Below are 26,010 nucleotides of genomic sequence, written 5' to 3'. Positions count from 1 at the left end.
ACATCTGACTCACAAGCATGAAGCAGAGAAAGAGAAGGCTAAGTAGGAATGGCATGGCCAAAGCCCTCCCACCCCCCAACCACTCCCGAGACATACCTCCTCCAACAAGGCTCTACCTCCTCATCCTTCCCAAACAGTTCCACCAACTGTGGACCAAGTATTCAAATGCATGAGCCTATGGAGGCTATGCTCACTCAAAACACCACAGTGGGGACCTATGGTAATTGTAAGTGGGACCATACCATAGGTTGAGGTCTGGGAGAAAAATAAAAAGGAGGAAAGCGAGCTGAGCGTCAACATACATTACTGTCCCTTTTGCTGACTGTGTATGCAATGCCACCAGCTGCCTCACCACCCCTTTCCCACCCCAGCCCCTCCTCGCCACCCCGCCTTCAACTGCCATAACAGATGCTTCACGTAAAGTCAAAGTGAAGCTTTCTTTCTGCAAGTTGTCTTTGTCAGGTAGCCTGTGGTGGAGCTGGGGTCCTGGTGAACGGTCTGCGCTGCATGGAGAGAAGCCGCGTCCTCACGCTTGTGGAGACACGGGCATCTGTGGCTCCCAGCTGGGCAGAAGAGGGAACCACAAGCAACAGCTACTTAGTGCCACTTCCTTCTTGGTTCATTCAGTAAGGAGAAACTCCAGGAAACACATTTGAAGTGTTGCTCAATGCCAGACTCAGTGGCTCATAAAAGCACGGCACCAAAGAAGTCACTACAGCTGTCCTTAAGTTCACTGCCCAAGAGGAATGCCATCTCTAGCCACCCAGCTCCAGAATCACCCGTGGATTCCTGTGTTAGTGGTTAGGATAAGGTGTCACGGGGGCACACAGGAGGAAGTAGAATGTTATACTAGGGATGGCAAATAGCATCCTGGAAGAGGGCACATTAGAAATGGACCACAAGCCGGGCAGTGGTGGCGCACACCTTTAATCCCAGCACTCGGGAGGCAGAGGCAGGTGGATCTCTGTGAGTTGGAGGCCAGCCTGGTCTACAGAGTGAGTTCAAGGATAGGCTCCAAAAGCGACACAGAGAAATCTTGTCTCAGAAAAAAAAAAAAAAAAAAAAAAAGGTCACAAAAGGAAGGATATGGGTTTTGCCAAAGTAGAAGCAGTGGAGAGTCTGGCTTTAGGTTAGAAGCAATTAAAAAGCTTGAGGATGTGAGTTCCCAAAGATGTGCTTTGATGATTATTCTAAGTGTCTGGCTCCTTTCTTTCAGTCTGCATGCTGGCTCTCTCTTCTCTTTTCTCTTCTCTTCTCTCTTCTCTCCTCCTCCTCCTCCTCCTCCTCCTCCTCCTCCTCCTCCTCCTCCTCCTCCTTCTTCTTCTCTCTCTCTCTCTCTCTCTCTCTCTCTCTCTCTCTCTCTCTCTCTCTCTCTCTCTCTCTCTCTCTCTCCACATGTAGGTTCTCCCGCCCCCAACACACACACACTACCACCACCTAAGACATTTATGCGTCCTTCCTTCCTTCCTCCCTCTCTTCTTTTCCTTCCTTCCTCATCTTTGAGACAGGGTCTCAGGTAGCTCTCTCTGTAGTCAAAGACGACCTCGAACCCTGATCCTCCTGTCTCCCCTTCCATTCTGCCATGGTTACTACCACTCCAGTTTCATGAGGTGCTTGGGCAGAACCCAGGGCTTCCTGAGTGCTAGGCAAGCACTCAGCCAACCAAGCAAGTCCCCAGCCCCTCCTTCTATGCAAATTCCTTAAACATTCATTCTGCTCAGACGGCCTTTGGTTCCTAATGCAGTTTCTCAGAAGTTTGTTCCTCCAACCAACAACGTCAGAAATACCAAGAGCCTGAGTAGAAATGCCCGATCTTGGACCCCAATCCAGACGGGCTGAACCCGAAACTCGGGATTTCATCTGCAAATTCGAGATTGGCAGAGGCAGATTCAGAGGCTGAGAGCCGTGGGGGTTGCTGCCAAAGTTCTGGGCAGGGAGGGGCAGCCCAGGGGGTTGCTGTCTCAGGCTCTCTTTGCACTGTGGGGCACACAGCTCTGACACATGCAGCCACCAGGACCGGGCGGTCGCGCTGCCGGCTTGAGAGGTTTCTGTAAGAGTCCCTCGGGAGGGAGGTCAGAGACGGTGGTCCAAGATCACCCTTGGGCTAAGCCGATCAGGTCCGGCTGGGAAACAGAAACAGGGTTGGTAAAATGCCGTGACTGGGGAGTAACCGACTTCCTTGTTCGTGCACCTGAGTGACCTTCTTGGGGTCCTTAGGCGACCTGAACTCACCAAGTCCAGCCACGCCCCAACTCCCTCAGCCGCCAGTCATCTGACCAATCTGTTGTTGGTCAGGTGACAGCGGCGGAGCGCACTTAGCCGAAGGCGGAAGGCCGGCGGTAGGCCAGTCTCTGGAGCTGGCAAAAAAGGTTTGGGGCTGCCCTGGTGACATGCTGTTCCCAGAGGTCCCCTGGCTGGTGCGCATGCGCTTGGCGCTCCCGCTGCTATGGCACCTGCTGTCGCTCCTGCCCCGATGCGGGGCCACGAACCCCGGGGGGCTCTACGACCCTACGTGGGAGTCTCTGGATAGCAGGCCACTGCCCTCCTGGTTCGACCAGGCCAAGTTCGGCATCTTCATCCACTGGGGAGTGTTCTCCGTGCCCAGCTTCGGGAGTGAATGGTTCTGGTAAGTGCACACCCCTGCCCAACACACACACACACACACACACACACACACACACACACACACACACACACACCGGGCTTTGGGTCCACCCCCCACCCCCGCAATGACAATCAAGAGCCAGCCCACCTGGCGTGAGAGCTGTTTGCTTGTCACTGTTTTGGCCATGGATCGGTTTGTACTTCCAGATGTTGGTTACATAGTGTCTCGTCTGCATCAACATTGAATATATATGCTTCCCCGAGTCCCTGGGAAGACTGTAGGTGGACATGGCTATAGGGTGTAGCTCGATGGTAATGCCTGTGTAAATAAAGGAGTGGGAGTCCCAGAATTTAAAAAAAAAAAAAAAAAAATGCTTCAAAGGGGCTGGAGGCTCCCAGCCATCCGTAACTCTGGTCCCAGGGGAATTCCATGCTTCTGGACTCCGCCGGCACAGGCACACACCTCCGCACCAGCACACACGTAATTACAAGTAAGATAAAGTCTTTTGAAATAAGTGCTTCATGGATCGGGTATGAAATTAAGATCCTTGCATGCTAAAGCAACAAAAACCCTAAAGGAAATAAGGGTGAATAATAAAGGTGCATTGCCTCACCTTACCTTCAACGTCACATGCATCATCAACTCTTCGACTCTTTACTTCCTCCTAACCAGAAAGCCAGTTTCTCTCTTCATTAGAAATTCCCAGAACCACCAGGTGGCGCTTGACTCTCGTCCCAGCACTTGGGAGGCAGAGGCAGGCAGATATCTGAGTTTGAGGCCAGCCTGGTTACACAGAGAAACCCTGTCTCAAGAAAACAAAACAACTACAAAAGAGGAAATCCCAGAATCTGATCCACTAGCCAGCACGGGTCGTTATGATGGTTACTCATGAAGTACAGGTGTGACTTTGGGTCAGGCACAGGAAATGCTGCTTGCTGTCTGTGTGGTCTTCCAGTGTAGTCTCAGCCACACAAAGCTGTCATCCCACTTTGGGGAGGCTATGCTGACTGTGCATTTGCTCAACCTATGGAACTATTTACACCTATCTACTCAAAATGTTTTCTGTTAATGAGTAGGACAGGTGCGTGCTATGGTTTAGGCCTGTGGTCTTGAAATCTTAGCTACTTTAAGTTCCATAGTGAGCTCATGTGTGAAGGCGAAGACTGTACCATGACTTAGAGAGAAGAACTGGGAGAATCAGTGGCTGGATTACCGGAGGACTTCACAAGGGACAAGAAGGCGAACTTGCCGAGAGTATTGGTTTGCATAAGCTACCCTTAATGCAAAGTCACGTGGATGGAGAGATGACAGAGAATCAGGCAGTAATCTTCGTAAGGAAGGGGTGCACACGGGGTGAGCCCCGGGAATTACATTGATGTCTGTGTCGCCCATGTGCTCATTCTTTTCCCCCCACAGGTGGTATTGGCAGAAGGAAAAGAGACCCAAGTTTGTGGATTTTATGAACGATAATTACCCCCCTGGTTTTAAATATGAAGATTTTGGAGTGCTATTTACAGCCAACTATTTTAATGCCAACCAGTGGGCAGATATTCTCCAGGCCTCTGGTGCCAGATATGTTGTATTAACCTCCAAACATCATGAAGGTAAGCAGAGCACACACAACACATGCTAGTGATGGTTTGGGAATGTAAGGTCATTCTTTTGGGTGTGGACATTGAAGCAAAGTAATCCCAGGAAACCAGGCTTCTCTCAGAACAACCACAGGTGGATATTCACAATTACTTACAGTTTAAGGGTCACATAGTCCACTTCAGTGGGAAAGCATTATGGATCCCGGCACCTCGTACCTACAGAATGAGAGGGAAGATGAGCACAATTTTTATGTGCACATTTAACCATTGAAATACGTAACCAGATTTATTTAAAGAGGATGAGTAAAGCCAGTCAAAGTTTATAGCTAGAGTCACACTTCCCTTTCTGTTCATTTGTTTTGCTTTGCTTTTTGGTTTTTTTGTTTTGTTTTGTTTTGTTTTGAGACAGGGTTTCTCTGTGTAGCCCTGGCTGTCTTGGAACTCACTCTGTAGACCAGGCTGACCTCCAACTCAGAGATTCACCTCCCTCTGCCTCCAGAGTGCTGGGATTAAAGGTGTGTGCCACCACAGCTGGGTTCCCTTTTTCCTCTTTAATGCATTCTGCAAAAGCATCATGGGGCTTAGACTGCCTTAGTCTTGAGTCTAGACAGAGTTGGCCATACTTTGGGCCAACATTTAGATAAGCAAATGTTGATAAGTGAAAGAAAGACAGAGACTTCAATGGAAAAGGGTTAGAGATTTATAATAGTGCCCAGAAATGTCACAAGAATATAAGGTAACATAGGACTTGTGAATCAATCTGGTATAACCACTCAGTGTCCTTAAGACCAGAGAACATTGGCTAATGCTGTCCCACACTCACTTTAATGCACAATGTTGTTTATTTTGTGTGATCTTTATCTTGAAAAGTCACCTTATTATGTTCTGCAGAGGTGGCAAGTAGGCAAGTGAGATGAACCCAAACCAAAAGTCTGCAGTTATCTTAAATGTTTCCTCTTTGGCTACAGTCTGGTAGCTGCACAATTTCCTCCTCTAGATGTTTCTCCTGGTGGGAATGTGTCAGTTTCCTGCTGTCTAGGAACTTTCTCAAACTATCTCCCACAAAGTGAGTTCATTGAAAAAAAAAAAAAAAAGCCCAAATACCTTTAGACCAGTGGTTTTCCACCTTCCCAATCCTGGGACCCTTTAATATACTTTCTCATGTTGTGGTGACTCCCAGGCATAAAACTATTTTCACCGCTACTTCAGAACTGTACTTTTGCTACTGTTATGAATCATAATATAAGTATCTGTGTTTTCTGATGGCCTTAGGTGACCCCATGGAAGGGTTGTTCTACTCCCCAAAGGGGTCACAGCCCACAGGTTAAGAGGCAGTTTTAGACTGAGGCCAGGATGCAGACAGTATGTGTTCGGGTTCAAGGATCCATGTGCCAATTGTTTACACTGCTTACAGAAAATGTACTGCTGACTTCAGCTGGGAGGAGGGTCATTGTGCACTTGGAGTGATGTACCGAGATGAAGACCCACGTGGCTGTTGTACTGCCTATTGGACTGGAAGTTTTGAGGCAGACCTTAAATATTGACACTGCCTTCAAGCTTCCCACAGACATCCTAAGGGAGAGTGCAAACTGTCTGAGGAACTTCTTACAATGAACCTAAAGAGTGAGTCCTTTCTCAGGCTTGTCCAGACAGAACAGTGAAGTGAACGGCAAAGGCATCTTGCGGATGTTCTATACTTCACGATGCTCTAAGACTTCAGTGAGACAGTGATGAAGTTCTCAAGGGCCTAAGGCATGGGCTGACATTTCTGAGGATTTTATACTATTTCTTCAGCCTCTCACTTTATATATCTCTTCTAACATTTTATAGAGAATGATGACCAATCTATATGCCAATTCCTGTCGAAATGTGAATTGTTTCAGAGTGTAACACCGTGTGTTATTTTTCATTTTGGGGTATTTTGAAAAACTATAACCAAGTTTATGGCTTTAGAGTAAGATAAATAAAATTACAGAACTACTAGAAATGGCATATCTTCTCCCTCTCCATTGAAATTCATTGTCAAGCACCAGAGGTTTGCTTCCTGTCCTCACTAGCATTCTGAGAATCACACTGTAACAAAACCCATCCAAGCAATAGAGCTTACCCATTGTTCAGAGGACACACACAAACCCTGCAGACATCTTGGGTCTTTATTCCAAATAGTGGACAGAATTGCTCAGTGTGATGGTGTGGAAGGTATCCCCTTTTAGAGACCATCCACTATTATTGATTATATATTTTTGCATTAAATGCTCTGCTAACAATTGGCTAAAGGGTGTAGCCAAAACCACTGTAGACGCCATGACACAATGCTTTACCCCAAGAACCTCAGATTCTGTAACCGGAGATGGCGTGTACAGCTCTTACCATGGACCCTGAAAATTGATGTGGAAGACACCAAGCCCACATTGTTTACATTCTCATCTGTTTGTTTAGATGAGTACAAGACAGACTGAAAAGTTGGCCTAGAAACGATTATTCAGAGAAGCAGTGAACTATGTGTCCTGTTTGAATTGTTTCATGGGTTGAAACTTAATGAAGTCAAGGTGATAATGCTTCCAGGGTTTTCCTACTGTCATTTTCCAGGCTTTACCTTGTGGGGTTCACCCTATTCCTGGAATTGGAATGCAGTTGATGAGGGGCCAAAGAGGGACATTGTCAAGGAGCTTGAGGTGGCCATCAAGAACAACACCGACCTGCGCTTTGGACTGTACTATTCTCTTTTTGAATGGTTCCACCCACTCTTCCTGGAGGACGAATCCAGTTCATTCCAAAAGCAGCAATTTCCCATTTCTAAGACGTTGCCTGAGCTCTATGAGTTAGTGAACAAGTACCAGCCCGACGTCCTGTGGTCAGATGGAGATGGGGGTGCACCAGATCACTACTGGAACAGTACTGGTTTCTTAGCCTGGCTGTATAATGAAAGGTCTGTACACTTTTATGCACCTGTACTTGCCTGAAACACTCCTAACGTATGTCTAAGCATTTACATTTCTGTGGTTTTGTGCTCATTTGTGGTGTGGGACGAAGAAATTGTTATAAACAATGGTTGTTAGCTCAGTCGGTATTTAGTAAAAAGAATCAGGAATAAACAAGTCAGGAGTCAAATACAATCAAACTGGTTTTGTAATCAATTAAAAAAAAATCATGATCCAGGAATGATTGGGATCATCTGCTTCAATTTGTGGGTCAAAACTGCCCCTATAAGTGACATTCTGTTTGTTCTCTCTTCTTGATCCACCAGACATAAGAACCTTGGGGAGTATATTTCACATGATGTCAATGCTCAAATTTTCAAAGATTTTTCCAGTAGTAGGCACAAATTACAAGAGAAAGACTAGGATGTATGAGGCTATTTAGTCTCAGGGGGAACTTGAATATAAATTCAACTTAGTCTACTATTCATAGCATGAGAATGAGACTTCAGGTAGTATACAGTACTCTCACGCCTGTTCTCATAGCTGGACTCTGGGTTATATGCCAGTTATCTGCACTATAACAACGGTGAAGGAATTCATTCTTCAGAGAAGTTGAGGAGTTCACTCCAATCCTGGAAACAGCAATGTGAGAGTCTAGGCTCCAGTCACCACACATCTATTTGGCCTCAGAAACAGAGGCTTTCTAACTTCTTATGGTCATTTGTTTGGGGGGGGGGTGGATTTGGAGAGGATCTGTTCATGACGTTTCCTTTTGTTTCAAGAATGCTTTTGCTTGAAGACAAACTCCACCTTTCATTTCAGCCCAGTTCGGAAGACAGTGGTCACCAATGATCGTTGGGGAGCTGGTTCCATCTGCCATCATGGTGGCTTCTATACCTGCAGCGACCGTTATAATCCTGGACATCTTTTGCCACATAAATGGGAAAACTGCATGACAATAGATAGGTTCTCCTGGGGCTATCGGCGGGAAGCTGGAATCAATGATTATCTTACAATTGAAGAATTGGTGGAGGTATAGTAAAGTATGTTGTGGGGGCTATTACTCTGGAATGTTCTTAATGATGAGGTGGTTACAAAGATTTGGTTTCTTATCATTGGGATAGTGTAGTGCCACAAACAGTTCATTATCCTCTGTGGTTTTTTTTTTTCTATGAAGTGATTATGTGTTTCATACACACACACACACACACACACACACACACACACACACACACACACACATGTGGATTGACGCATGGGAGATGAATTATTTTTTTCTACTTCAAACTGTATTTGTTCTTTTTTTTTTTTTTTTCTTTTAGCAACTTGTGGAAACCGTCGCATGTGGAGGAAATCTTTTGATGAATATTGGTCCCACACTAGATGGCATCATTCCTGTAATTTTTGAAGAGCGATTAAGGCAGATGGGAACGTGGCTCAAAGTCAATGGGGAAGCTATTTTTGAAACACACCCTTGGAGATCTCAGAATGACACTTGCACTCCAGATGTGTGGTAAGTTTTCCTGATTAACAAGTATTGTTTTGATAGAGGAAAGCACTTAGTATCTGAGCTATATACAGAGAGATAGCAGGATAAAAGGAGAGAGACTGATTGGCTGCTACCTGTACCACACATGTTTCAATGTAACTCAAATGTAAAGAGACAGAATAAGAATTAGAGTGTCATTGAACATAATGTTTATCAAATTCTGCTTAAATAATACCTAGTTATCCCCCAGTGGTGGGCAATGTTTAGCTAAATTGACTCTTACAATATTGGAAGACATGTAGATAAGTAAAGAATGCTGAGTGGTTAATGTAAAACAGACCAGTGTTTAGTCACTAGTAAATCCCTAGTTTTTCAGATATTAAATCCCATCAAAGTAGCAAACAAGAGATACCCAAGTGTAGCTGGAAGTTTCTCCAGTTCTGCCCAGCCTGCAGTCGGGACGAATCTCTCCTACCCATGTTCCACAGTTGCTTGGTCCCAAGTAAACACACAGAGGCTTACATTATTTACAAAATGTATGGCCTAATGGCTCAGGCTTCTCACTAGCTAGCTCTTACAATTTAACTCAGTGATTTCTATTAATCTACGCATTGCCACATGCCTTCATGGCTTACCAGTACTTTCACATCTTGCTTCTCTTGGCAGCAGCTCACAGTGTCTCTCCACTCTCTTCTTTTGCTCCAGTTGGAATGTCCTACCTAACCTTATTCTGCCTCACCATTGGCCAAACGGCTTTATGTATCAATCAATCAGAGCAACACATGTTTACAGCATACAGAAAGACATCCCACAGCACCCAAGGGCAAAGCAAAAAAAAAAAAAAATTAAAGCTAGCCAAAGCAGGAGTCTGAGAAAATGGTAGAATAAGAAGGACCAGGTTGGGGATTTAGCCCAGTGGTAGAGTGCTTGCCTAGCAAGCTCAAGGCCCTGGGTTCGATCCTCAGCTAAAAAAAAAAAAAAAAAAGAAGGACCAACTGCCCCTTTAAAGATACCAGTTGTGATGGTTTAAGATTTGTATGATGGTGGATGAGCATCAGAAATGATACTAAATGTCACATTAAGGAACTTCAGGTAAAATAATGAAACTACAACCAGAAATCATCTCATATCCTTTAGAATAGCTATTTTGTTATTTTGTTTTTTTTTTTTTTTGAGACAAGGTTTCTCTGTGTAGCCCTGGCTATCCTGGAACTTGTTCTGTAGACCAGACTGGCCTCAAACTCAAAGCTCTGTCTGCCTCTGCCTCTCAAGTCCTGGGATTAAAGGCATGTACCATTACCACCAGCTTAGAATAGCTCCTGTTTTTGAAAGTGTGGCTGATGATCTTGGAGAGATTGGAACTCCTGTACACTACAGTGTTGTGAGGATGCAAAAGCCACGGTGGCAGTAATGGGCTATATATCAGCCCTCAAAACATTCAAAATAGAATTACCCCCCTACCCCGCAGTCTCACCTCTGAGTATATATGCAAAAGCATGATACCAGAAGAACTATATTCCCAGAAACTCACATGTGAGAGCACTGGAGTCCACTTGTGGATGATGACGCTAGAGGTGTGTGCATACACACTATGGTACAGGTATATTATTCAGCTTTGGAAAGGAACGACATGCCACAGTGCAGATGGGTTTTCAGGAATTTGTGTGAAGTACAAGGACCCAGTCTCCAAGAGACAAATGTTATTTATGAGATACCTAGAGTACTCAGAATCATAGAGACAAGAGCTAACGGGAGGGGAGAATGGGGAATTGTTTACAGGGTATAGAGGGGCCTGCCACTACAATTCATTCATCATATGTACCCTAACTCCTGAGCTCTCCTCCCCTCTCTTATACTCACCTATACTCACCTGACAGATGATTGCCTTTGGTTCAATCCAGCTATACCTTCCAAGGCCGCCCCTCGACTGCTACATGTGACTAGACCTGCTGTCACATGTGTTCAATGTCAAATTAGCTCACACTTTAAGCCCAGCCCTTGTTTTCTCCCTCACAGCCCAAATCCTCCAGGCAAGGATGTAGCAGTCTTCTGTGTCCATGCCTCATTGCCGGTCCTGCTCTTTCTTAGTTCCTTTCTCACCCACATACAGACACGTGATTTATTTTATCATTAAAAGTCTGACCTCGTCTCCGGCTGCCTTCCCATTCTCTCCTTTCATGCATAATAAAATGTCTTGCCTCAAAAAGACAAAACCAAAACCAAAACAAAGCAAAAGATATCTTGCAGAACAAGTTTTCAGTTTTGTTTCTAGCTGGAGCTCCATTCTTTTTCTGTTGAATTCACTTGGTTTAGGTGTCCATCCCGCGCCTCCCCAAATCACTTTTATCAAGACTCACCGTGGTCTCTCCCTTACAAGCCCAGTAGCTGGTGCCCGGTTTCTGAAACCATGGGCACTGTTGGCCTCAGAGGATCAGACTCATTGGCTGTTCCTTGTTAGACTCCTATGCTTGATCTTCCCAATCACTACAACTGAACTTGGAATTCCAAGTTCATCTATCTTAATTCCCCGACTGACATTTGTTGCTATTAACCTACTTTTCTTCTATAGCCACAGCTGTCTTAGTTAGGGTTCCTATTGCTGTGAAGAGACACCATGACCACGGCAACTCTTACAAAGGAAAACATCTAATTGGGGCTGGCTCACAGGTTCAGAGGTTTAGTCCACTAGCATCATGGTGGGAAGTATGGCAGCATGTAGGCAGACATGATGCTGGAGAGGTAGCTGAGAGTTCTGCATCCAGGCTGGCAGGCAGCAGGAAGAGAGAGACACTGGGCGTGGGCTTGAGCGTTTAAAACCTCAAAGCCCACCACCAGTGATAGACTTCCTCCAAGCAGGCCACACCTTCTCCAAAAAGGCCACACTTCCTAATAGTGACACTCCCTATGATCCTATTGGGGGCCATTTTCATTTAAACCGCTACATTCGACTTTCAGCCCCTATTGGCTTGAGGCCATATCAAAATGCAAAACTGCATTCAGTCCAACTTCAAAAGTCCCCGCCTATAGTATATCACGGCGCAACCCTGTGTAAAAGTCCAAAGTCTCTTCTAAGACTCATGGCAATCTTATAACCGTAATCCCCTGTAAAACCAAAGTCCAAAAAGCAGATCACATACTTCCAACAAATAATGGCAGAGCATATACACTAACGTTCTAAAAGGGAGGAAAGGGGGGGGGAAAGGAGAAAAGGGAGCATATTAGGGAATTACTGGACTGAAACAAGACTGAAAAACACCAGGGAAAACTCCAAACAATGCGTCTCTGTGTCTGATGTCAAAAGTGCTCTTCAAGGCAATCCAGGCTTCACCTTCACAACTTCACACACCCTGCCACGTGCTTGTCCTCAGCAGCTTTCCTTAGTCATGGAGACAGAAAGCTGGTGGAAATGTATTTGAACAAGGAGACCATACTCCAGCCCCAGCAAGCTGTAGGACTGGACAGCTTTGGCATACGGTCCTGGCTTTAGAGTTAAGGATAGAAGAATGGGATTATGGGATCTCTCTTTGGGACTTTTGAAAGCTGCTGAGGCCAGGCATGTGTCAGGGGTGTCCCTGTATGCAGGCCTAGAAAGAGGCCATTGTGTGGAGCTGTGAAGGTAAAGCCTGTTTGCCTTGGAGACCCCAAGGTGTTGGAGAGGTTTCCTTCACTGCCTGAGCTTTGCTGCACTAGAACTTGCTCTGTAGACCATGCTGGTCTTGAACTCTGAAATCTGCCTGCATCCACCTCCCTAGAGCTGGGATTAAATGCTTTTACCACTGTACAGGGCTCTAATTTTTTTCAGTTATTATTATTATTTTTTTTTTTTACAAGTTGGAGGCTTAGCTGGGTAGGGTCTTGCCCTGAAGTCACCACTCCCTTTATTCCATCTAGCATCAGGCTTTTCTTGAATCTTTTTATCTCCTTGAACATAGGAGTTAGCTCCATTAAACTTACTGGGGCCCCTTTTCTCCTCAGTACATTTTGTATTTTTCCTTGCTCAGCTTGTTCCTTTTCATTATAGATCTGCATAAGCATGGCCACTGATAACTCCATGACACAGTCAATGCTAGGCTATTTTGAAATCTCTTCTGCCAAAACTGTGAATCCATAACTCTTGAGTTCATCCTCAAGCAGATTTTTTTTTTTTTTTTTTTTGACAAGGGCGGAAAGCAGCCACATTCTTCACAAAATATCACAGGAACAGTCTCTAGGCCACATACTAAAATTCTTCTCCTCTTGAACTTGGCCCCTACAGTTCAAATCACCACTGTCTTTCATGCTTCTACTAGTATGACCCAATTAAGCCTCACTTCAAGTGTTTGGCTGCTTTTCTAATCTAAAATCCCCAAGTCCACATTCCTCCAAACAAAAACATGGTTCAGTCTATCACAGCAATAGCCCAGTCTCTGGTACCAACGTCTCTCTTAGTTCTTCCAACAAGGCCACACCTACTGCAATGAGGCCACACCTCCTAACAGTGCTCTATGAGGCTATGGGGGCCATTTTCATTTGAACCACCACAACAGCCAATTCATTATGGGATCCATTGTTTTTATTTCTGAAATGTAGACTCAGGCCACCTCTCATTCTCTCTGGAAATTCTTATCGTGTGGCTCTCCATTTTCTCACTCAAGAATTATTTTAGTGCCTTCTTGATTGATCTTCTTTCTGCCCTACCCTTTGTTTTCTATTATTACTCCATTGATGGGGGGGGGGGTGGGGACATGTGCATGTACTTGTGGGTACAATGCACACATATGCACAGCATGCATGATTCCATCAGAGGACTTGGGTATCAGTCCTCAGACACCTTCCACCTTCCGCTTGAGACAGCTTCCCTTACTGGAATGGAACTTCACCACATAGACCTGGGTAGCTGACCCATGAGATTCCAGGTATTCATCTTGCCATTGTTGAGATTAGAAGTGTACCACTGTGTTCAGATTTTCATGTGGGTTCTGGGGATTAAAACTCAAGTCCTCATACTTGTGAGGCAAGCGCTTTCCCAACTGAACCGTCTCCCAGCCCTTGACCCTGCTCCTTTTAATATAGTCTCTAGAGAGCAATCAGAGAAAACTATTGATTTATGATTTATTTATTTAGTCAGCATTTCATGATGTAACCCAGGCTGATGTCATGCCTGGCTTAGAATATTTCCATACACAAATTCTTCCAAGGCTTCTAGTCTCAAGGGAGAAGTAAGGGCTTACAGAGGTCTCCTTGGCCTTATGAAATCTGGTCCTTGTTCTGTCTGCTTTCCCTGGCTCTCTCTCTCTCCCTGCTCCTTCTGCTGTATCTGCAAGCCAAGCACCCTCGTGCTCTGTGGCTTTTGTGCTTGTTTCTCAGCCTGGAAGACTTTCCCACATGCTTGCATGGAGCTTCCTATTCTTTGGGTTTCACGGCTGCCTTCTCAGAGAGATTGTCCTGCCTATTCTGCTCAATGTTGCACCCAAGGCCTACTTTTCTAACATTAGTAGGCCTTGTCTTTCTGTATGTTTTTGTTTCTCTGTGTAGTCCTGGCTAGCTGGGAACTCTCAGAGACCTGCCTGAGTGCTGGGATTGTACTGACCAGTTTTGTGTGTCAACTTGACACAAGCTAGCATCATCAGAGAGGAAGGAGCTTCAGTTGAGGAAATGCCTCCTTGAGATCCAGCTGTAAGTCATTTTCTCATTTAGTGATCAATGGGGGAGAGCCCAGCCGCCCATGGTGGAAGGTGCTATCACTGGGTTAGTGGTCCTGCATTCTATAAGAAAGCAGGCTGAGCAAGCCAAGGGAAGCAATTCAATAAGCAGCTCCCCTACATGGCCTCTGCATCAGCTCCTGTCTCCAGGATCCTGCCCTGTTTGAGTTCCTGTCCTTACTTCCTTTGGTGATGAAGAGCAATGTAGAAGTGTAAGCCAAATAAACCCTACTTGCTTCTTGTCATAGTGTTTTGACACAGAAATAGAAACCCTAACTAAGACAGGGAGTGAAGCCTTGTACTTCTATGTCCTCATGTTTACTCAGTACTTCATTCATTCATTGATGTGGCCATTCTTGCTTATTCCACTGGAATGTGGGCCCGTGAAGTCAGGGATTGTGTTCAATGCTGTATCTCTAGCCATACAACACTGAGGACTATTTACAGATTGCTTTAAATATTTTGTTGAGAAATTGGGTGAGCATATGAATGTATCTTTGTCCAGCGTGAATTCCTCTTATTGTTCCTACTGTTCTCATTTACGCTGTGACTCTTGGGTTGAATGTGGTTTTCTTAGCAATGAAGATGTCTGATGTCCCAGTCTTTAAAAAAAAAAAAAAAAGCCTTTGTGGTGGTTTGAAAGAAAATGGCTCCCTGGTACCATTAGGAGGTGTGGTCTTGTTAGAGTAGGTGTGGCCTTGTTGGAGGAAGTGTGTGGGTGGGCTTTGAGGTCTCCTATGCTCAAGCTAAGCCCAGTATCACAATTGATTCCGCTATCTGCAGCTCAAGATGTAGAACTCTCAGCTCCTTCTCCAGCACCATGTCTGCCTGCATGACTCCACCATGTGCAGCCATGACAATAATGGACTAAAGCTCTGAACCTGTAAGCCAGCAGCCCCAATTAAATGTTTTCCTTTATAAGAACTGCCATGGTCATGGTGTCTCTTCACAGCAATAGAAACCCTAAGACACCTTTTATTACAATTTTTATGCTTTATTTTCTTTTATATTGTGATCCAAAATTTACACTTTGTTATTTATGTGATTGTCTGCATTTTCCATTCAAGCTTAAGTCACATAAAAACAAGAATTGTGGTTGGCTTTCTGTTGCATCCCTAGTAGTGAGCACACTACATATCCCTATGACTTTGAGTGAGCGGGTGGAAAGTCATGCAGCTCTACTTAGTTTCTTTCTATAGTCTGTTTTCACCTCCATGGGAGCAGTTTGGAGTGGGATATTAGCACATGAAGCCCCCTTCCCAGAACTTCCTTTTAGCTGGATGTGGCAGCATGCCTGTAATGCCAACACTGAAGAGGCTAAGGCAAGAGGACTATTGTGAGTTCAAAGCTAGTCTTAGCTACAGATTGAGACATGTCATTATGGACCATGGTGGCACACGCCTTTAATCTCAGCTCTTGGGAGGTAGAGGCAGGTGGATCTCTGTGAGTTCAGGGCCAGCCTGATCTACAGAGTGAGTTCCAAGACAGTCAGGACTATACAGAATAACCCTGTCTTGAAAAGCCAAAAATAAATAAAAGACCTTATCACAAAACAGCAAAAATAACTTCTTTTTAATATTGGCAGGCTGGAAAGTAAGGCAGTTTTTATACCACAGGGTGGTGGGTGGTGGGTGGTGGGTGGGAGTAGGTCTTTTTATATTACTGGTGGCGACATGGTCACAAATCTGTAAAACAATTCCAGACATGACTGATAAATAAGGAGAACCATGGGGTATCACTTGTTACCAAGCTGTTTGTTTTTCCTAACCAGGTACACTTCTAAACCTGAGAAACGAATAGTCTATGCTATTTTTCTTAAGTGGTCCATCTCAGGAAAGCTGTTTCTTGGAGAACCTGTGGGTAGTCTGGGGGAGACAGAGGTAAGGAAGAATTTTATCTTGACTATTCCTTTAAGTTGCTGACAAAAACATGCTGAGGAGAAGAACATAACTTGTTTCAACTTCAAGGGGAAACTTTCCTGTGATCCTCTTGTACCTAAGACAAAGTTACTTTAAAATGAGCTCAGACAGTTGCAATAATGGCAACTAATGTTTAGCCACCATTTTTTTTTTGTGAATTCTAAGAAAACTGAATTTGTGAACTACAATACCTCCATGCATAATGACGGTAAAATAGGCATTATTCTTCATAGTTTCTCTGTGGTGTTCAAGTTCACTCCATGCATTGAAAATGAGTTTTTCATAGAACTTGAATTGCTTTTCCCAAACACCACACCAAGAATCAAAGTAAGATGTTATGATTTGTCTATCATAATTTAAGGCTGTCAGCAGACCCAGTGGAGTGCACTGTGATATATCTTGGGGTCCTTAAGATGCTGATAATCTTTTGGTAATGAAGTGACATGTGAATTTCCTTGTGTTACCTTTCCACATTTTATTTCCAACATTGGAGGTTGACCAGGCTGAAAGAGAGATTTCAAATCCAATATTAAAGCACGACCTCCACACCTGGGTATGGCAGCAGCTATCTTTTTTTGTCTTCATCTTGCATGGCATTAATTAGTACAATTAAAACTTAGGGGTTTTATTTTGTATTGATCATGTGAGGAAGTGTTACGGTTCAAATAACCCTTGAGTATGTACAGAACTACTTATGTGAATTCACTTTGTCTGAACAAGACCAAGACTGAAAAACAATCCTAGGGATCATTGGTTGAATTCATATGCTACTGACCAGTGGAGGTGACTGGAAAACCTGACAGTCGGGGCTGACCAGGAGAAAGAATTATTTATTCAAAATGGTGTGTAAGAACTGAGCTGGCATGAATTGGTCAAATTGCTCCCAATTATTTCCTATCTCTCATTCCCTCTTCTAGCATTTTTCCATTTCTGGTACTCCATTCTTCTTTCCCAATCTCTTCCATGTTTGTTTACCTCCTGAGGGTAATGTGGGAACAACAGGAGGAAGATGTAAACTGGCATGTGAGTGCCAAAGGTAAAAACGGACCTCTCCCTGTACGTTTTTTAGAAACTTGGTCACTCCTTAGAAAGCTGATGTTGCAGTGATGACTTGGGAACATTTGTACATTGTCTGTGTTTCTAATTACAGGTAAAACTACTGGGCCATGGGCAGCCACTGACTTGGACTTCTTCAAAGCCAAATGGCATCACGGTGGAGTTGCCACACCTAAGCTTTCATCAGATGCCCTGTCAATGGGGATGGACTCTCGCACTAACTAATGTGACTTAACTGAAGCTGAGATGTATACTACAGGTATCTCTAACCCCAGGGAATAACAGGTTTTTTAATAAGAGCACTGAAGAAATCATGATAAAAATGGTAAGAAAAAGCTACTGATTAGGCAATGCGGCCTCCTTTCTTCTTCCCTAAATTGCTTATGTTGTTGTAGAACAATTTCAATTCTTTCCTACTAAGTCTTTTCTCCCTGAATTCATTTCACCTGTTAATCACAGGTGGCAGTCTGTTCTAGAGAATGTAGAAACTGATGATGCTATGGACTGAATTCTCTCCTAAGTCCTATTCTTAGATGGAAGCCCTAACACCCCACTGTGGCTGCATTTGGAAAGAACACTTAATGAGATGATTAAGATTAAACCGAATCATAAGGCTAGCCCTAGTGCAATAGAATGTGGTCTCCTATACGGGAAAGAGACAACAAAGATGGAGGAGTCCAGGGGAAAGCCATATAAAGTGATAGCAAGAAGGCAACCATGTGCAGGCCAAGAAGAACGCAGAAAAAAACACATTTCCCAACACCCTCATCTTGGACCCCGGGCCTCCAGGTCTGTGAGAAGAGTAACTCCCTGTTGTTGAAGCCATGCAGGACGTGTTTGATCTCTCCGCACCCACTCACTTATGAATCCTCATATATAATGCGGACAGTATGTAATAAATTTGGTTGGATGTGTTTTTCCAATGAATTCAGTAGTTATCTTTTCATTGTAAAGACTTCCCTCTTATTTATAAAACTAATAGCTGTAGACATTTATCATTAATATTAAATATACATTAAGATCTTAATGTATATTCTTCCAATTTGGAGACAGAACGAGATTGGAGGACTGGAGTTATGTTTTAATAAAGGCTAAAACTTAAGGTGCAAACCTAGTTGAAAATTGGGAAGGTGTTACTACCTTCTTTTGCTGTGATGAAACACCGTGACCAAAGCAGTTTATAGAAGGAAGTTTATTTTGGCTTACAGTGCCCGAGGGAAGAGTCCATAATGGTATGGAGTTATAGCAGCAGGCAGGCATGGTGACTGGAGATCACGACCTCAACTACAAGCGTGAGGCAGAGTGAACTGGCTAGGGTGAGGCTCTACACCAGGAAAAACTTTGTTTTACTTTTGTTAAGTTCAAAACACTACTAGATAAACATTTGCCAGCCTTCTTTCCTTCAAAATTTTATACATGTGTAATTAAAAGTACATTTATTATGTTTTGAAGGAGAAAGAAGTAGAAGCCACTTAATGTCCATTTAGCCAATGCACTAATTAGCTGATGCTCATTTCCTGCTGACTGATGTTTAGGATATGTAGAGGTTTTCAGTGAGTGACACACCTTCCACTTCCATTCCCATGGGTGGCATGTGTGTAAAAGCTTAGTTACGTGGCTGCAATGGGCTGAATATGTCCATGTCGAACCTCCAAAAGGTGATCTTGGAAATGAAGTCTTTATTAATGTAATTTTGAAAGCAGCTCATATTGGATGGGGCATGGACTATCTTAGACCTTAGAAAAAGACATAGACACATAATTAGGTCATATTTCTACAAAAGAAGGAATGGTACCACCAGACTCTGAAGGGGACAAGCAAACAGGATTTTCTGAGAGCCTTCAGAGAGGCAGTCCTGTTAATACCTGGTCTTAGATTTCACACCAGACGTGAGAGAAAAGAGTTTTGATGTTTCAAGTAATCTAATTAACAGTAATTTGTTACAGCAGCCCTTGGAGACTAATACAAATTAATTATGCCAGTGGTCTATTTGATTATCTCGATTGTGTAAGCTAATGATTAGAAAGCTGCAGTTTTCTTCCCAGCTAAGTTGAATACTGTGGAATGACTAGATGAAAGGGTGTTGCCTTTAAACAAAGATAAAAATAATAAAAAACAACCTATTGGTTCAATGTGAAATAGTACCAAAAGATGGAGAAGTATAATAAAAGCTACATGAATACTTCATGTGATTTGTACCAGAAAGACAATAGAGAATACCTATCAGTAGACTTACAGAGAAGAATGTGTCATTACTACTGGGGATACAGTGGGCACACCCTGAAAAATGAGATACCGGGAGAAATATTTGCTAATTAAGAGTGTTTGGATTTTAAGTTTAAATGTCTAAAGATTTATGATAGCCCGTTTTAAATCATTCTGCCCGGCCAGTGGGGTTTCAACCTGTGGGAGTGAATGAAAGGGACAGGGGGCATGAGAGACAACAAGAAGACAGGATCCTGATCAAGCTGCAAATTTTATTCTCCTCCACAAGGCTTATATAGCATAGGAGGGGAGGGGGCAGGAAGGAGGGAAGGGGAAGGGACATGGAAGGGGTGCAGAACATGGGAGATTGTGCAACTGCAAGATGTCGGCTAAGGTCATTGGTCAGGGGCCATTTATTCTGTTGCTAGGCTACCTGACCATGGAATGCTCTTTATGTTTGGTTGTCATGGCACCTGACTGTGGAATGTCTTATCTTTGGGAGCCTCCACTTGGTAAACAGGTGTTACTACTCTGGGGAAGGACAGTGGTCTTATAACTTGTTCTCCGGCCTAGCTAGTACTTTTCCATGGTTCATGTTTGGTTCCTGACATCTTGGTCCCTGACAACTTTCTAGGTTAACCAAACTGTTTCAGAGAAGAGGTTCTAACACTATTAGAAGCAAATTAGTAATATGTAATGTCAGTTAACTTTAAATACATTATGTTATTTATTTCGTTTCTTTTAAACCTTGCCACCTCTTCAATGGTCTTGACTCTACAGATGCTGATGATTACAGGTGATAATTTTCTGCTGAGTAATTTTCTTCTGACAAAGTTGTATCTATACAATCTCAAAGTTTCCCTGATGTAAATCTGGGGTATTTTTGGAAGTGATGTATGTCTTATTCCACATAAACATTTCCTGCTGTTCCAAAGTGCAATTTCTTTCTCCATTAGAAATGACAATATCAGTATATGTCATCAAGTTTCAAAAATGTGTCCCCTTTGTCATCTTTATACATGGTTGTTTGGTTATAGAGCTCAGCTAAGCTTTAGGATGTTCTGCACAATTCATTTTCTACCATCTCCTATTTAGCTAAGATATATTATGTGGGAGTGATATAAAACTATGCTCTGAAAATCATCTATTCCTGAAAATAGATAATCCATTGATGACACCTTAATGCCCCTCTAAATGAAGAGCCACACATACTAGTGACAAGGAATAATTTACTTTTATTTACATTTTTTTCTGAAAGAAAAAAAAAAACAAGTTAGAAGAAAGCACCAACTATATACTAGCTGAGACTTAAAACTAGCATGCTCTCTTAAAAGAAAAAAAACAGCAAAAATATTACTAAATAACAAATTAATGGCTGAAAAGTATTAACTGAACAAAACTACATTTTATTAAAATAGTTTATTGCAACAAGTTATTGTACTCAAAATCAATACAAAGTTATTGAAATTATTTATACACAAATGATAAAACTCTGTAATTAATAATTGTGAGTAAACATGAACATAACATTAGCCTGTAAATCTATATGCAACTTTCTGAGGGTTGCTAAGAAAGCTTTAGAAAATGCTGCAAATAAATATTGAAGAAAAAATAGCAAAGAAAAAAAATAGCTGACCAGAGGTTTTAAAATCCACTGATTTCTAGAAGATAAGCCCTCTGTCAAGGTGTGTGGGACAAATCATGTGACTGGAGAGAATCTGGCTTTCACTTACTTCAAAGTCCAGGAAACTTCATGATTAATTAAACATTATATTTTCAGAGTCCATACATCCTAGATCTACTTTTCAAACAAATTTTCCCTCATTATATGTGTGAAAGGACACCACATGTGTCCTTCCATTACATGTACAAATAAAACTATCTATTTGGTTTGGATCAGCTATCCAGACTGTAACAGATCATGAATGATCCCGGAGGTTGTAATTTGTGCACCCATTAGATACACCTGATGAAGTACACTACTGATGAATTAAAAATACAATAAGGTTCCAAATGAATCGACTTCATTATGAAATGAAGACTTTGCTTAAGAGTATATTTTATTAGGCATTTTTGGTTGCAAATTGTCACTCTTGGTGTAGGCGATTATTCAGAGTACTTTTCAATGTAGATGAATCCCGCTTTAGCTTTTCTTGAAAGGAAAATCATTTCTCCAGTTGTTGGGGGGTACTAAAAGCTTCGTACACGTTAGCAGCAAAGTCTTTTACTTGCTCCATCATCAAAAGATCCTAGCAAAAATGGTAACAGTACAGTTAGTAAGACATGAACATTTCGACAAGCAATGCATCTATCTTGAAGCTTTGTGTACTTAAGAATGAGAAGAAACTAAGGAAAGGGATGCTTTTCTTAACTAACCCACAGGAAATACTGTTTAGCTTCTTATTTCTAGAAATATAGCAACTGATTGTTAAATATGTAGTATATGTAGATTTTATATAAACATATACAGGAACCATGCACATCCACTTTATAGCAAAGGTCCTCACCTTCCTGATGGTGACTGTAAAGCTGTGGGAGGAAGTTACCTTTTATTTTAATCAACTGAAATGTCGTGTTTCTTTTAAAGAGGACCACAGGCCTCAAACTACATCAGTATTAAATGAAAAAAGGGAATTTGTATTCAATATAAACCAGACTCTTTTAAAATTTCCTATTGCACTTGTGAATGTTATTAGAATTTCCATTACATCTTGCCATTTAATTTAGAAAGAGGAAACACTGCTCTCTCCTAAACTTAATTTTAAGTGTATTTTGAAAACTAGGTAAGTGTTTTCCTTTAAAATGATAGGAAGTAAAATGGTAGCATCTTTTCCTGTCTGTGCTTGTTTGGAACATCTATGGACCTCTTACAGGTGTAAAATACTCAGTACTCAAGTACTAGGATATTCTTGCTTGGCTTTTGAAACAGAGTCTTGCTGCACAGTCCAGACTGGCCTTGAATTGGCACTCCCGCCTCAGCCTGAGTTCTAAGATTATAGATGTGCATCACTACACCTTGCTGATGCTTATATTATTTTAATGTGTAAATGAAAAGTACATATGTCTCAAGCTTTGAGCTTTTCCATAACTAAAAACCAACACATAAGCAGGGCACAGTGACACATCCTGAAATTCCAGGGACTCTGGAGACTAACAGAGGAGACTTACACATTTGAATGCATCCTAAACTACTCACAAAAATAAACAAAAAACTACATCTACCATTAAATGGAATCTACCCTGCAAAACCCAACACACCTTCACTAAACAAAGCCGATGGTTACTAATTCATGCTTTTAGTGTCAACATGGAACTGCCTGCTACCATTCATGATTTTATGCATTCAATCTGCTTCTATACCCGATTGGCTTGGTATTCTATGCAAAAACAAAAAAACAAAACATCTGTTCTAACTGCTCTGGAACCATTTGCATGCGGGAGTGATTACCTGACTTGGCCTTCATATGAATGATGGTCCTGTTTTCTTTCCTTTTCCTGCAGTGTACTCCTTAATTCAAAAGCACAGATTTACTCTACCTGGGGTCAACAAGAACATGCACACAAAGACTATGTGCCCTAAACTCAGGGACTTTTTATCTTGCAATTGATGCTATGTGGGTTGAGTTTTCCAGTTCCCTAGGAATCAAATAAACTTCCCCCTCAACTTCTTGGCCTCCTGACGTCTCGTCTCTAAATCCTGAAGCAGCACTGATTGAAAGCGCCTCCCTTTGAGCAGCTGGACTGAAGAGCTGAGGCTGAGCATGTCATGAGAGAACATGGGTCAGGCTCATAGCCTGCATCCCTCAGGCTCAAAGGGGCTACAACCTTCACTATCATGGATCCATATGCAGTTTGGTGGCACTTGTGGACCCTTATTCAGAATCATGACTACAAATGCAAACAACAAAACTTACTTTTTTATTTTGATTATCAGGCTTAAATGTATAACTGATTAAAATGTAAAGTATGTGGTTGCTGTATTATATATTATACTCTGTTTTATTTCTCAAGAATTTGTCAGAATGGATGTCTATAGGTCATTCTAGAGATGTTGGCAGAAGCAGAAAAACTGTGAGCCTTATGGTTCAGGGACATGCCATCAGCCTCCTTTACTGTTTCTTCTGCAGTGTGAATGGCCAGCTCTTAGGGGTGGGAGGCATGACTAGAGAGAACAGGGCAGGGCCACCTGGATGTAAAGAATGGGCTAATGACTGGACAGGCCAGGAAGAAGCTCAGTCCTTAAGCAGGGGCACTCTGCACTGTGCCAAGAGGGCAAAGTCTACATAGAAACTGTTTCCGACCATGACACTAACAGACATCACATGTGCATGCAGGCCTCAGACTCTGCATGGAGCTTTACTGCAGCACTTTGTAAAACACTCGAAACTTACAGCACAGTCCCCAAGGTTGTCAATGACTGAAAACAGTACATGGGTTCAAAGCCATCCTTTCAATAAAATGCTTTCCCAAATAAATTCTGAAGAGAGGAATGGAGCTGTAAGTAGTCTGGCAGAAACTTCATATACCTTGCGATTATGTTTTAGTGAACAGACTATTATTCAATAATTAACAGCTGTTTTGTTAGATGAGAACATCTTATTCTGCCACATTTTTTCAGTTTCTTTCCAACTGAAGAACTGCATTGTTAATGCAGAGCATAATGTTACATAGATCAGGCCATTTGCACCACAGCGCAGTCTAACGGGTCAGAGGTGTGGGGAAGGTATTGCTGTGGATTTGCTGTCGTCAAGCTCTGCTCCTCTTTGCAGCACGCTACCTCTCTGAATATGGTTGCAAGCTTCTGTTTTCAGCAAATTATCCCAGCAGGAATGTACTTTTGTGTTGGAAACAGCACAGCATGAACAGAGCTTGTTTTCAATATTCCCAGCTTCCTGCGTACCTGCACGAAATGACTAGGCGTTTCACTGCAAACTGAGTGGATCTGTCCGTTTACTATGGGAATTATCTTAGCTAAAGGCAGGCTGACACTGGACAGACTGAAAAAGACAAACAAACAAAGAAACCAAACCATATTACCACAGTTACGTTCTGAAATTATATCATAGGCATTAACAATTCAATTATAAAAGTATACACACATCATTGAAGAATACTTACATAAGTGTTAATAGAAAAACAAAACATAACTTCCCCATCTAAAAATAACAACTATTGCTGACTTCATGGATATTTCCTTCTAAGCAGTTTTTATTCTTTTACAGCTTAAAACTCTATCAAGCATATTTTTGTTAAAAGTGCCTTTCGTAACTTCTTCATCTCTGTCTGTTATTTTTAATGATTAGATGGCAGTTACTACCATTGAGCCACGAGTATCCCCAGCTTCTTAGAGCTGGCACTAAAATTCTTGCCCACACTTTCTTAATACTTAAGTGTCTGTCTAAACATGAAATGTGAGGCCTGCAATATCCACTGCCGGATACCTCCGGGCCCTTTACTGATGTGGAATTCCTGCACCAGTACACCATTAGCCCCTCTTCCACATCACACTGTGCATCTCTGTCTGCCTGTATTTCCGGGACTTCTCAGTCCATTAGCTAGCCACGTTCCCTTTACTATCACTTGACAGGCTGAACGCCAACGAAACAGCTGTCTCCAGCCTCCAGTGGGGTTTCTCCAGTATTTTGACTATATTTATAGATTAATTTTAGGAGAAGAATTTAACCCCTTTAGTTAATTTTCCTGGGTTTGTTACTGTCACACATTATTACAATCTTACATCTTTATGTAAGTATATAATGTATGTATATACTTATGAAAGTATATATGTAACTTAGGAAATTAAGAGTCAATTAACAATTTAATAGTTGTCTGGCTTAAAGATAAATATAGGAAAATTCAATGGTGCTCCTAAATTTTTGTCTCCAGAACTGGTCTTTCTTTAGCCTTGTCACAGTCATCGAAAAAAGCAAAAGTGCAATGCTGAGCATCCCAATACAGACGATCTTCATGCTGTTTCTGAATTTAATAAAAGTCAACCTGTTTAGTCAATAAGTATATTTGCTTTTGATTTCAATTTTTTATTGTATCAAATTTTAATTATAATAAGAGGCAATAAGGTTCTTATTCTGTGCCTTTTCAACAGCAGTAAAGATGATTTGTGTCCTGCTAACATATTTTTATTAATATTTTATCTATTAGTGTATATGTGTCTGTGTGTGTGTTCGTGTGAGCACATACGGGAAGGTCAGGGTACAACTAGAGGGTCAATTCTTTCCTCACACCACGTAGGCTACAGGGATGGACGGAGGGTCAGCAGACTTGGCAGCAGGGCCCTATGCACAGAGCCACCCTGCAGGCCTTGCTTTATTATCTTATTATTGTTATAGTTTACCGTAATAGTTTTCCTACACTTCAACTCTTCTTTCATTCTTGATATTATCCCTAATTAGCTATGATGTTGAATTATAAAATTCTATATTCTGCTATCAGTCAGAGGTTATTAAGCATTCAGCTTTCCTATCTTTTAGATCTGAAATAATTTTTTTTCTTACTCTCATCATTTAAGAAAAAAGAACGACAGG

General features: G+C 42.3%; 2 protein-coding genes across 7 annotated transcripts in view; one reads left to right on the top strand and one right to left on the bottom strand.

Annotated features, from left to right (window-relative positions):
• Positions 1-2,040: 2,040 nt before the first annotated feature.
• Fuca2 (alpha-L-fucosidase 2) lies at positions 2,041-25,480 on the top strand. 3 transcript variants are annotated; one of them, XM_036168813.1, is made up of 8 exons: positions 2,041-2,626; positions 4,022-4,209; positions 6,787-7,126; positions 7,941-8,151; positions 8,441-8,631; positions 16,060-16,168; positions 17,358-17,522; positions 22,970-25,480. In XM_036168813.1, the coding sequence occupies exons 1-7, from the start codon at positions 2,391-2,393 to the stop codon at positions 17,496-17,498; spliced, it is 1,416 nt and encodes a 471-aa protein (XP_036024706.1). In that variant the 5' UTR covers positions 2,041-2,390; the 3' UTR covers positions 17,499-17,522; positions 22,970-25,480. The 3 variants fall into 3 exon arrangements, 2 of the variants coding, with proteins under 2 accessions (XP_036024706.1, XP_036024705.1); XR_004943188.1 differs by having other exon boundaries at positions 2,043-2,626; positions 17,358-17,588; XM_036168812.1 differs by lacking the exon at positions 22,970-25,480 and having other exon boundaries at positions 2,043-2,626; positions 17,358-18,190.
• Pex3 (peroxisomal biogenesis factor 3) overlaps positions 20,681-26,010 on the bottom strand; it is a 32,534-nt gene continuing 27,204 nt past the window's right edge. For 2 of the 4 annotated variants that reach the window (XM_036168815.1, XM_036168816.1), the window contains exons 11-12: positions 24,369-24,465; positions 20,681-21,717 (exon numbers count right to left, since the gene is read on the bottom strand). In XM_036168815.1, the coding sequence (XP_036024708.1) occupies positions 21,634-21,717; positions 24,369-24,465 (181 nt within the window). In that variant the 3' untranslated portion in view covers positions 20,681-21,633. Of the gene's footprint in view, positions 24,466-26,010 lie in introns of all 4 variants that reach the window. The other 2 variants (XM_036168814.1, XM_036168817.1) reach the window with 1 other exon arrangement.

The sequence above is a fragment of the Onychomys torridus genome, chromosome 19 (genome assembly GCF_903995425.1).
Source record: "Onychomys torridus chromosome 19, mOncTor1.1, whole genome shotgun sequence".
Classification (NCBI taxonomy): domain Eukaryota; kingdom Metazoa; phylum Chordata; class Mammalia; order Rodentia; family Cricetidae; genus Onychomys; species Onychomys torridus.
The sequence above is the reverse complement of the archived record's forward strand: the minus strand, read 5'-3'. Positions and strand labels throughout refer to the sequence as shown.

Bases quoted from the DNA above. Each gene is read 5' to 3' on its own strand.
- Fuca2 (XM_036168813.1), top strand. From the start codon at position 2,391: ATGCTGTTCCCAGAGGTCCCCTGGCTGGTGCGCATGCGCTTGGCGCTC. The intron at 7,127-7,940 runs GTCTGTACACTT...CTTTCATTTCAG, and splicing joins GCCTGGCTGTATAATGAAAG to CCCAGTTCGGAAGACAGTGG. The intron at 8,152-8,440 runs GTATAGTAAAGT...TTTTTCTTTTAG, and splicing joins CAATTGAAGAATTGGTGGAG to CAACTTGTGGAAACCGTCGC.